We start from the raw sequence: 12,014 nt of genomic DNA, 5'->3' as shown, positions 1-12,014 counted from the left end.
ACCATTTTGAGCAACGGATTTAAACGGAAGAAAGTTAAACCTCCATTTTTAGATGTTATTATGCTAATGAAAAGGTAGTAAAACTCATATAGAGAAAGAGAAGGAAGATAAACTTCTTTCTGTAGGCCATATTGGGAAAAGCTGCTTGAAATGTAGCAGCCACCAAAAAAAAAAATTCTTTTTATGACATTTTAATCGGGGTAGATTCAGGCTGATTGGATATAGCTGAGCATTTGCTGGACGGATACCCTTCCTGACACCTACACTGAGTTAACAGCAGATATTTTCTCTTTGTGCTCTAATAGAGAAACATCTATTGCTGCCTAGGATTGAACTCTCGACCTTTCAAGTGGGAGGCGAATGTTGTTACCGCTAGACTATTTATTTATTTATTTATTTATTTATTTATTAATCAGATTTGTATGCCGCCCCTCTCCGCAGACTTGGGGCGGCTCACAGCAATAATAATACAATGTAAACAAATCTAATATTTAAGTTAATTTAAAACCCCAATTTAGAAACCAATCATACATACTAACATACCATGCATAAATTTTATAAGCCTGGGGGAGGGAAAGTCTCAATTCCCCCATGCCTAACGACAGAGGTGGGTTTTAAGGAGCTTACGAAAGGCAAGGAGGGTGGGGGCAACTCTGATATCTGGGGGGAGTTGGTTCCAAAGGGTTGGGGCCGCCACAGAGAAGGCTCTTCCCCTGGGTCCCGCCAAACGACATTGTTTAGTTGACGGGACCCGGAGAAGGCCAACTCTGTGGGACCTAACTGGTCGCTGGGATTCGTGCGGCAGAACGTGGTCCCGGAGATATTCTGGTCCGGTGCCATGAAGGGCTTTATAGGTCATAACCAACACTTTGAATTGTGACCGGAAACTGATTGGCAACCAATGCAGAATGCGGAGTGTTGGTGTGACATGCGCATACCTAGGGAAGCCCATGATTGCTCTCGCAGCTGCATTCTGCACGATCTGAAGTTTCCAAACACTTTTCAAAGGTAGCCCCATGTAGAGAGCATTACAGTAGTCGAGCCTCGAGGTGATGAGGGCATGAGTGACTGTGAGCAGTGACTCCCGGTCCAAATAGGGCTGCAACTGGTGCACCAGGCGAACCTGGGCAAACGCCCCCCTCGCCACAGCTGAAAGATGTTTCTCTAATGTGAGCTGTGGATCGAGGAGGACGCCCAAGTTGCAGAACCTCTCTGAGGATTAGTTGTTCCTGGCAGTCACAGATAAATAAATAACATGCATGAATTTCTTTTTCCTGTAATTTTAATTTTCCATGTTGTCCTTTGCTTCCCGCCGGTCCCGAAAAGATTACCCAACATGTTAATCTGCACTATTTGTAACCCAGTTCAAATGAATTCAAATACCAAGGGCAGAGATCCAAGGAGAGGCGTCGCATCTTCAGCCTCGTATATATAATAATCCAAGGGTAAAAAAAAGTAGCTTAAAGCTGGCTCACTACATTGTCGGCCCACTATATTAGGTCGGCAGTCACACTGTCCGTTGGTAGGTGAGCACCTAGGAAGAAATAATGGTAGAAAATATCAGAAGCCAACTGCGGAGCCGGTCGGTCGGTGTGGAGCCGAGCTCTGTTCAACACTGCCGTTCTATAGCCATTTGATCGGTCTTCGAGGGCCAAGGTCTGAAGGAAGGGGGGTATCGTCAGTCCGATTTTTGAGGCAGCAGCCTGATCGAGGAAGCGATTTATCCTCCGGAAAGATCGTGTGACTGTAAACTAGGAGCATCATGGCGGCCTAGAGCGCTTCCAGATGGAGAAGAACGAAGCATTAACTAGCGAGCGCAACCGTGACGGTGGAGCTGACTTCAAACATACCGGAATCTGATGAACTTTGAAAGCAAACAGTGAGTTTACCCTTGGGAACTGTGCCGTTTTCCAATTTAATTCGTGAACTGTAAAGATCCATGAAGGAAGGAGGAGGAGAGGAAACGCCATCTTCCCCCCTCCGCTAGCTAAAATAAAAGACGAACTAAACGGTCTAAGAAGCCTTTAAATTTTCTACAACTTTCATTAAGAAGATCTGACACTCCCCTAGGACAATTAAAAGGCCCTCATGACTTCCTGAAGCCCTCTGCCAGTGAAAATGGAGTGCAGGTAGGCTCCGCACGCCTCCCTGGGCCCTGTATTCGGCTACGACAGTCTCCCGCAGTCCTCTGCCAGACAAAACAGAGCTCTGTTTTCATTGGCAGAGGCACCGCAGGACGGTCCTTTGCTACTTCCAGGTGGGTCAGATCTAAGCACCCCGTGGGTCAGATCCGGCCCCCGGGCCTTGATTTTAACACCCCTGATTCAGATGCTCTGATATTTTCCTTAAATGCATATGTCTCTGTTAAACCACAAACGATAACTCCTGCAAAGCACACTCTCACAAAATCTCCCCATTTAAGCCTGCTGCAGAATTCCCTAATTACTCCCAGCTATGATTAAGATCTTCTCCTGCGTCTGCGCAGCTGCTCCTGTTGTCCCATAATCCTGTGCACCCCCACATTGAGGATGGGGTCATTAATCAACCCTCCTCATCTGACCCAGATGAGGCTCTAACTGGCACTGCAGGGGCCTCCACCTCTACCTCTCCAGCACCTTCAGTTTCCATCTCTTCTTCCCCCTCACTGTCTGAACCCTCCGAAAGCCACACAGGTCTCCGGTGCTCCAATGGACACGGCTCATCTGGTTCAAAATCTGTTACCAGGGGAGCTGCCCATGAGCCAACCACAACAGTCCGTAGGTATGGTTACCTATGGGTCCAATACACAAGAAATAACATAATTGCTTTCTTTTACAGACAAATCTTTAATTACATCTCTTACTTTCCAAGAAACTTTTAGCTTATTTTTGTTTTCTAAATATCATGAAGGAGCAAAGATAGAAACTTACGAATCATTGTAGGCACCACCAATGTCACAGTCACACGGGGTGCATCCATATACGTGGCTTCCAAGGCCCCAATATCCCTCCTACAATCGAAAAGAAACGAAATGGAGAGATTACCCCAGTGTGTGAATTCAATTAAAAATACACAGGGGCTCCTCAACATGCGACCACATTTGAGCCCAACATCTCTGTTGCTAAGGGAGACACTTGGTCAGTGAATTTGGACCCATTTTATGATGTTTCTTGCCAGGCTAGTTAAATGAGCTCGGCCTCATTTTACGTTCATTCTTGCTGCAGTTGTTAAGTGATTTGTTGCAGTTGTTAAGTTAATAACATGGTTGTTAAGTCAATCTGACTTCCCCATTGACCTTGCTTATCAGATGGTCCCAAAAGGGGATCACGTGACCCTGCGGGCATTGCAAACATCCAGCATCTGAGTTTTGATCACATAAGACAGGGATGTTGCAATAGTTGTAAGCAGAGCTGGTATTCTACCGATTCAGACCGGTTCGGACGAACTGGTAGCGGCGATTGTGGCCGCCCAACTACTGAGACATAATGCCGTCCTATTTAGCTACATTTTTCAAGGCATGCACAGAAAGCTTGCACATAGGTAAAGCACATGCATGGGAGTTTGTGAATACTACCTCTAGTTGCAGCTCCCGGAAGGGGGGGGGATACCATTCCGGTAGCAAAAATGGAGCTGTGCACACAGCTCTAGTTGACCGGCGGTCAGGAGCGCACGCCTGATGTGAGATTTGCTTCCTGCCCATGAAAGATCCATGAAAGATCCAAAGATCCAAGGATCTACTACTGAAAGAGTAACAGATCCTTGGAACAAGCTTCCAGCAGACGTGGTTGGTAAATCCACAGTAGCTAAATTTAAACATGCCTGGGATGAACATATATCCATCCTAAGATAAAATAAAGGAAATAGTATAAGGGCAGACTAGATGGACCATGAGGTCTTTTTCTGCCGTCAATCTTCTATGTTTCTATGAAATCTTGTGCAAAGATGTGTGTAACCATGAAATTTGGGCAATTTTCGCCAATTTGTTTGATTCCGTGCATGCGCAGAAGCAAAAAACCAGCAAAAATTGCCAAAAATTCTCTGTTGTGCTTATCCTCGTGCAAGATTTTACTCCCTGTGTATGGGCAGGAAGCAAATCTCATGCCAGGAGTACATGCCCAACCTCCGCCCACATACCTGCACCCACTGCCTACACACCCACGCCTGATGTTATGATTAATGAAGGTAAGTGCGGCCCCTCACTGTCATGAATCATTTTTTTCCAGTGACGTCAAAGGGTCACTAACCAAACTGTTGTAAGTTGAGGACCACCTGTAGATATTGACCCTGATCTTTGGATGAAAAGGCAGAGGGACAGAACACCACCAAGGAAAGTCCTAAGCACGAAATTCTCCTAGAAAAACGTCTCAATACATACAAGACAGTGTTCGCAACGTTGTCCAGTGACAAATTCCTGGCACACACACTTTCCAGATTCTGGATTGCACACAGAGAAAGGCAAACTCCCCGCCGAGTGACACTTGCAAGCTGAAAAGACAGAATTCCAGATCACCATTGGGCATGGGTGAAATTCAGTATTTTTCTCTACCGGTTCTGTGGGCAAGGCTTGGTAGGTGTGGGCAGGAGAAGGATACTGAAAAATCCCCATTCCCTCTCTACTCCAGGGGAAGGATACTGTAAAATCTCCATTCCCTTCCCACTCCTGGTGGAAGAATATTGCAAAATCTCCATTCTCTCCCCACTCCAGGGGGAAGGATACTGGAAAATCCCCATTCCCTCCCCACTCCTGGGGAAGGATACTGGAAAATCCCCATTCCCTCCCTACTCTTGGGCTAGCCAGAAATGGTATTTGCTGGTTTTCTGAACTATTCAAAATTTCCGCCACCAATTTATTTATTTATTGGATTTGTATGTCGCCTCTCTTCGGAGACTCGGGGCGGCTAACAGCGACAATAAAACAGTGTACAATAGTAATTTGGTATTAGAAATGATTAAAAATCCATTAATATAAAAACCAAACATACATACATACATACATACCATGCATAGAATTGTAAAGTTCTAGGGGGAAAGAGGATCTCAATTCCCCCATGCCTGGCGGCAGAGGTGAGTTTTAAGTTGTTTACAAAAGGCAAGGAGGGTGGGGGCAGTTCTAATCTCTGGGGAGAGTTGGTTCCAGAGGGCCGGGGCTGCCACAGAGAAGGCTCTTCCCCTGGGTCCCGCCAGGCGACATTGCTTAGTTGACGGGACCCGGAGAAGATCCACTCTGTGGAACCTAACTGGTCGCTGGGATTCGTGCGAGAGAAGGCGGTCCCTGAGGTAATCTGGTCCGGTGCCATGAAGGGCTTTATAGGTCATAACCAACACTTTGAATTGTGACCGGAAACTGATCGGCAACCAATGCAGACTGCGGAGTGTTGGTGTAACATGGGCATATTTGGGAAAGCCCATGATTGCTCTCGCAGCTGCATTCTGCACGATCTGAAGTTTCCGAACATTTTTCAAAGGTGGCCCCATGTAGAGAGCATTACAGTAGTCGAGTTTCGATTGCTCACTGCTCAGCTTAGAGGGAACTATGGTGATGAGATGATTATTATTATGATTATCCAGAACCTGTCAGAACCTTTCACCCCTGTCATTTGGGTGAGAAATGGACGGCAGCAGAAACATCAAAACTATACAGTAATACCAATGAAATGATAACATTTCAAGGCAGGCAACTGATATTTTGAAATACAACTCATGCTTGCTGGGTTTTTCCCCCCCAGCCTTGTCTTAAGTCTACAAGACCTAAACCACAAGAAAATGAAAGGAAAATTCGTACGCTGACAGCCACGTGGATCACTTCCATTTATTCCATAGTAGTGTGGCTTGCACTTGTCACAACGGACTCCTTCGACGTTGGCTTTGCAACGGCACTGCCCAGCAATGGTTCCAAGGACAGAATCCGAATGACCCTGGCACAGCCCATTTTGCAGGGTGCCTTCTGGATCGCAGTCACAAGCTAGAGACAGACAGACAAATACTGATATACTAGCAGGGATGGGATTCAAGGAAGGGCTGCCCGTTGCTAGCGCTACCAGTGCGCTCCCAGAAGCATGCATGTGCACACGTATCGCCATGAGATTCAGCTTCCAGTGTGTTCTGTCGAGCTCTCTGGTAGAATCCTCCCAAAATTGCACAGATACAATTTCAGACACACACACGTTTGAAAATTCAAAACAATGTTCTTTATAATGAAAAGCCACTTAACCTAAGCCCTCTTTTGGTATAGCAAAGAGCACTCGTCTCCAAACAAACTGGTAATTTGTACAAGTCCCTTATCAGTTCTGTGATACTTAGCTTGCAGCTGTGAGGCAATTCACAGTCCTTCTTCTTCCACAAAGTGAAACACACTTTGCTCTGGTTTAGTTTCAAAGCGGGGGGAAATCAGCACACAAAAGGTCAAAGGCAGCAAAGCAGGGACGAAACACAACAATCAGATAATCCTCCACAATGGCCAAACCCACAGGCTGCTCTTTATAGCAGCCTCACAAATGACCACAGCCCCACCCAACCACAGGTGGCCTCATTTTCTTTGATAATAATCTCTCAGTTGTTGCTGCCTATGCATCGCTCTCCGCATACATGGCTGTATCATTAACTCTTGTTCTGAATCCAAGGAGGAGCTAGATAATTGATCTCCTTCTGAGCTGTCTGCCCCACTCTCCTCCTCCCTGTCACTCATGTCTTCTTGGTCAGAGGAGCCTTCATCAGCAGATTTCACCGGGGGCAAAACAGGCCTGCAGCATGTGGATGTCTCCCCCATATCCACAGTCCTTGGGGCAGAAGCTGGGCCAGAGCTAACCACAACACTGTGCATGCGCAGAAGTCGAATGTCATGCGAGGATGCTTGTGTACGTGAGATTTCACCGATTTTCGGCAATTTGTCTCTCTCTTGGGACCATTAATCAGTGAAATCTCCATGTGCAAGCGTCCTTGCACAGAGAATTATGGGTGTGGGCATTCGTGCATGTGCGATAGCACGCACCCATACTCTTTCGGCACCCGAGGGAAAAAAGGTTTGCCATCACAGTTCTAAGGTCAATATATATAACAATGGTGATGGTGGATATCCTTGTCTTGTTCCTTTCCAATTTTTTAGTCATATCACCACTCAAAATTATTTTTGCAGATTGTTTTGTATATATAGTTTGTATTATTCCAATAAATCTTTCCCTGAAACCCATAATCTGAAATTGCTGTATCAAAAATGCCAATTTACATTATCAAAGGCTTTCTGTGCATCTAAAAACATTAAGGCTATTTGTTTCCCAGGATGCCGGGAGCGACCGTACCATCCCAATGCTTGGTCCACCCTCCAGTTGCTAATTTTTTTTAATCACATCCCTGTACTATGTACAAGGGAGCAATATAACATTTGAAAACATCACCCAGATTGATTCGAATCAAGTTAAATATAGCAAGTCCTACTGATTGTCTGAATCCAATCCTCTGGCTTATCTCACAAGCACATCACACTTACGGATACATGCATGAGGATCCACCATTGCCTTCTGGGGATCCCGATAAAAAAAGGGCTTGCATCGTCCACAATGTTGCCCTGTTGTGTTGTGCTGACAGTCTTCGCAAACTCCACCACTAGTATGGTTGTTAGCAAGGTACATGGCCATATCAAAGTGGCAGCTCTCTGAATGACCATTGCATTCACATTCTGAAAGAGAAAGCAAACGTAACAGAGTGCTCACACACCAATAAGAACCAGATGCCTCTGTTCTGTTCTGTTCTGTTCCATTCTGTTCTGTTCCATATTCTATTCTATTCTATTCCATTCCATATTTTCTGTTCTGTTCTATTCCGTTCCATTCCATTCCATTACTCTACTCTACTCTACTCTCTATTCTATTCTATTCTATTCTCAGCTGTTGCTTTAATACATTTATACCACCTAGCGTCACAATTTTGAGTTAGGCATCAATATAAATAATTAAAATAAAATATAGGTAGCCCTCAGTTAACTATTACAATTTGGACCAGAAACTCCATCGCCCACCCACAAGAGTTTTAAATCCAGCTGACCCTGAATTCCTTTCTAATCTTATCTCCCACTCATTTCTCTTGACTGTTAGTTGGTCAGATTCTTGTACAGAGCTTAAGCTTTCAATAAGTCTTTATGCTGATTTGAACTGCCTGAATCTCCTGGTTTTCCCAGCAATTAACACTGCCACACCAATGGAGATGGGCGGAGTGATGGGCTATTATATTATCCACAAATCTGATAAAAGTTTAGCCAATCACTGGAATACTTTGGCAAGCATTTTCCTGGGATCCTTCAGCCGGCCTCCAAGGAACGTCGCTGTAGAAATCTTTGCATCGTTCACAGGACAAGCCATCTGTGTTGTGTTCACAAAGGCAGTTTCCATGCACCTGAAACACATCAATGAAGATTATGGAAGGGCATGTTGGGTTGTAGAGATTGTCCGGATATATATGTGCAGACTAACACAGGAGGACTAGATAAGATATCAAAATATATTGTGGCAATTAAGGAGCCAGATAAATGATAAAGACACATTTGTAGAAAAACAATAGTTTACTCTTCAGTGCAAAACATCTTCAGTCTTCTATATACAGGAACTTTACATCAGCTGTATTCAGCTTACTTACAAGTAGATAGTCAACCAATCCAGGTTACAAGTAGATACTAAACCAATTTAGGTTTCTTCGTATCACTATTGCTACTCTACTCAATATCTAACTCATGCTCAAACTGCTCCAGCCAGCCAACTAACAACCGCTATCAACAGCAAACAACCAACAAGGGAATAATCATGGTGAAGTTGATTTGCATCTTATAATGCTCTGGGCCAATCACATTGCAGTTCACACCCAATGATTCAGCATTAGCAGGTTTGCATTCTTTTTTTTTGTAAATAATTTTTTATTAGATCATATACATATTAAAAACACAGAAACAGATCATTGTATTGTCAATTTGTAAGTACAATTGTAAGATGTCTGTTGTATGACAGTACAACATATATCCCCTTCCCTCCCCCCTCCCCTGCTGTTTCTTTACAGCTTATCTCATTGTAGATTCACGGTCGTTCGTATCGGCGTAATTATACATATATAGAAATAATAATAATAATAATAATAATAATAATAATAATAATAATAATAATAATACAAGTAAAAAGAATTTATCGGCAAATAAGTAAAGTAATGTTCATCTATATTTGGATTATGTTTATATTTTCTTTTACTGTTTATTTTGACATTATGTACAGCTATTCTTTTTTCGGTTTTTGACCCAGTTATAAAAATTTTTCCATGTGTCTTTATCTTGTGTTTGTTTATTGTTTTTAAGTTTTTGTGTTAGTGTGTCATATTCTGCACAATCAAGTATTTTTTAAATCATGTTGCTTTCGGTTGGTAAATCTTCTTTCTTCCAATTTTGTGCTATAGTAATCTAGCAGGCTTACATTCTACCTTTTAATTTATAGGGTAATACAATGAAATAATATTATTTATTAGACTTGTATGCTGCCCCTCTCTGAAGACTCGGAGAGGCTCACAACAAAATACAAAGCACAAATCTAATATTAAAAACAATGATAAAAACCCATTATAAAACAGTCATACCAGACCAGAATATCTCCGAGACCGCCTTCTGCCGCACGAATCCCAGCGACCGATCAGGTCCCACAGAGTGGGCCTTCTCCGGGTCCCGTCAACTAAACAATGTCGGTTGGCGGGCCACAGGGGAAGAGCCTTCTCTGTGGCGGCCCCGACTCTCTGGAACCAGCTCCCCCCAGATATTAGAACTGCCCCTACCCTCCTTGCCTTTCGCAAACTCCTTAAAACCCACCTTTGTCATCAGGCATGGGGAAACTGAGATATCTCCCCCGGGCCTATACAATTTATGTATGGTATGCTTGTGTGTATGTCTGTTTAATAATGGGGTTTTTTTATATTTTAAATGGTAAATTATTAGATTTGTTATAAACTGTTTTTATTGTGTTGTGAGCCGCCCCGAGTCTACGGAAAGGGGCGGCATACAAATCTAATAAATAATAATAATAATAATAATAATAATAATAATAATAATAATTAAACCATACATAACATGAAACTGCTAAGGGTCAGTTATGTCTCCCAAGCCTGGCGGCATAGGTGGGTTTTCAGTAAATATCACCCAGGATTGCTAATCCGGAAAGAAATCACTCCCAGGAGTGAAATCCAGCAGGTTCTGACAGGTTCTGGAGAACCGGTAGCAGAAATTTTGAGTAGTTTGGAGAACCAGCAAATACCACCTCTGGCTGGCCCCAGATTGAGGTGTGAATGGAGATTTTGTAATATTCCTGCCCCCAGGAGTGGGGAGGGAATGGGAATTTTGCAGCATCCTTCCCCTGCCACACCCACCAAGCCACACCACGCCCACCAAACCACACTCACAGAACCGATAGTAAAGAAAAAATTGGATTTCACCACTGATCACTCCCCTCCAGCCACTGTGGGTAACACCGGAAACGGCCTTGAGAGAGATATGGCTGGAATATGCTTTCATTTTGACTGATGTACTGCGGACATACTGCCTCACTGCAGCTGCAGAGTTCATTTTCCTATCCTCCCTGCATAGGGCAACTCGAGAGCAGACCATGTTTTACGAGTTGATCACTCCCCTCCAGCCACTGTGGGTAACACCGGAAACGGCCTTGAGAGAGATATGGCTGGAATGTGCTTTCATTTTGACTGATGTACTGCAGACATACTGCCTCGTTGCAGCTGCAGAGTTCATTTTCCCATCCTCCCTGCATAGGGCAACTCGAGAGCAGACCATGTTTTACGAGTTGATCACTCCCCTCCAGCCACTGTGGGTAACACCGGAAACGGCCTTGAGAGAGATATGGCTGGAATGTGCTTTCGTTTTGACTGATGTACTGCGGACATACTGCCTCGTTGCAGCTGCAGAGTTCATTTTCCCATCCTCCCTGCATAGGGCAACTCGAGAGCAGACCATGTTTTACGAGTTGCCAGGAGTCTTCTGAAAAGAGAACTCTTTCGACTCACCATCCCAGGCTCGTGAAAGACGTCCCCCCTCAGATTTTCCCCAGGTCCACACTGACTGGCGTGGCCGTTGCAGAAGCAGCTCCCGTGAACGACCATTTCATAGAGCGCGTAGTAGTATGTTCCCGAAGGGCTCAGTTTGTTTTCTCCAAGCAAAGTATCTCCCAATCTGTGAAGCTTTGTAAAGTTGATTCTCAGATTTGTAAAAGCAACCAGTTCTGTGACGAAAATGTGAAATCAGTTCAGATCCAAATAATATCCATAATGGTGGATATAATATATCCATATATTATTACAACAATGTCCATAACTGTAGCTGATAGGTTGACAAGACCTCATTCCTGTCCCGTTGGGCTCTTAGCTCTCTCAGTTTTTGTATAGTTCTTAATAATATTTTAACATTATAAAACAGTCATACCATCCAATTAAACCATACATAACATGAAACAGCTAAGGGTCAGTTATGTCCCCCAAGCCTGGCGGCATAGGTGGGTTTTACAGCGTGCACTTCGCCCTTGGAGGGAAATGGAATGAGGACGCTCATCTCTAACTTTCACCACAACGCCAGTCGATGATCTACTGACCACTGGCACTGCTCGTTCTCTTCCGCCGACTTCCCGCTACACACAGTAATACCAACTTCCCCCGCGAACATTATCCGAGAGAGCTACGTGCCTTTTAACCTTACTTTTCGGATAGCCCTCGTAGATTGTCCCTTTTACATAGTCTATAGATGTTATTAATGTGTGTAGACAAAGAAACAAAGACTCTAGAAATTACCTGGCATTTAACTCTAAGGTTGAGACCAACAACCGAGTAGCAAGACCACAATGAAGAACCTCTCTAAATATAGAAACATAGAAACATAGAAGTCTGACGGCAGAAAAAGACCTCATGGTCCATCTAGTCTGCCCTTATACTATTTTCTGTATTTTATCTTGGAATGAATATATGTTTATCCCAGGCATGTTTAAATTCAGTGACTGTGGATTTACCAACCACGTCTG

The 12,014-nt window shown here is 43.9% G+C and overlaps 1 protein-coding gene across 1 annotated transcript in view; it reads right to left on the bottom strand.

The window, feature by feature from the left end:
* Positions 1 to 12,014, bottom strand: part of LAMB4 (laminin subunit beta 4) — a gene marked incomplete at its 5' end in the record, with an annotated part of 66,029 nt that overhangs the window by 39,452 nt on the left and 14,563 nt on the right. Inside the window, 7 exons of the mRNA XM_070755152.1 lie at positions 1,374 to 1,534; positions 2,910 to 2,989; positions 4,355 to 4,464; positions 5,762 to 5,941; positions 7,463 to 7,651; positions 8,244 to 8,364; positions 11,011 to 11,225. Of these exons, the coding sequence (XP_070611253.1) occupies positions 1,374 to 1,534; positions 2,910 to 2,989; positions 4,355 to 4,464; positions 5,762 to 5,941; positions 7,463 to 7,651; positions 8,244 to 8,364; positions 11,011 to 11,225 (1,056 nt within the window). The remainder of the gene's footprint in view (positions 1 to 1,373; positions 1,535 to 2,909; positions 2,990 to 4,354; positions 4,465 to 5,761; positions 5,942 to 7,462; positions 7,652 to 8,243; positions 8,365 to 11,010; positions 11,226 to 12,014) is intronic.

Source organism: Erythrolamprus reginae, chromosome 6 (assembly GCF_031021105.1).
Source record: "Erythrolamprus reginae isolate rEryReg1 chromosome 6, rEryReg1.hap1, whole genome shotgun sequence".
Taxonomy (NCBI): Eukaryota; Metazoa; Chordata; class Lepidosauria; order Squamata; family Dipsadidae; genus Erythrolamprus; species Erythrolamprus reginae.
The sequence above is the reverse complement of the archived record's forward strand: the minus strand, read 5'-3'. Positions and strand labels throughout refer to the sequence as shown.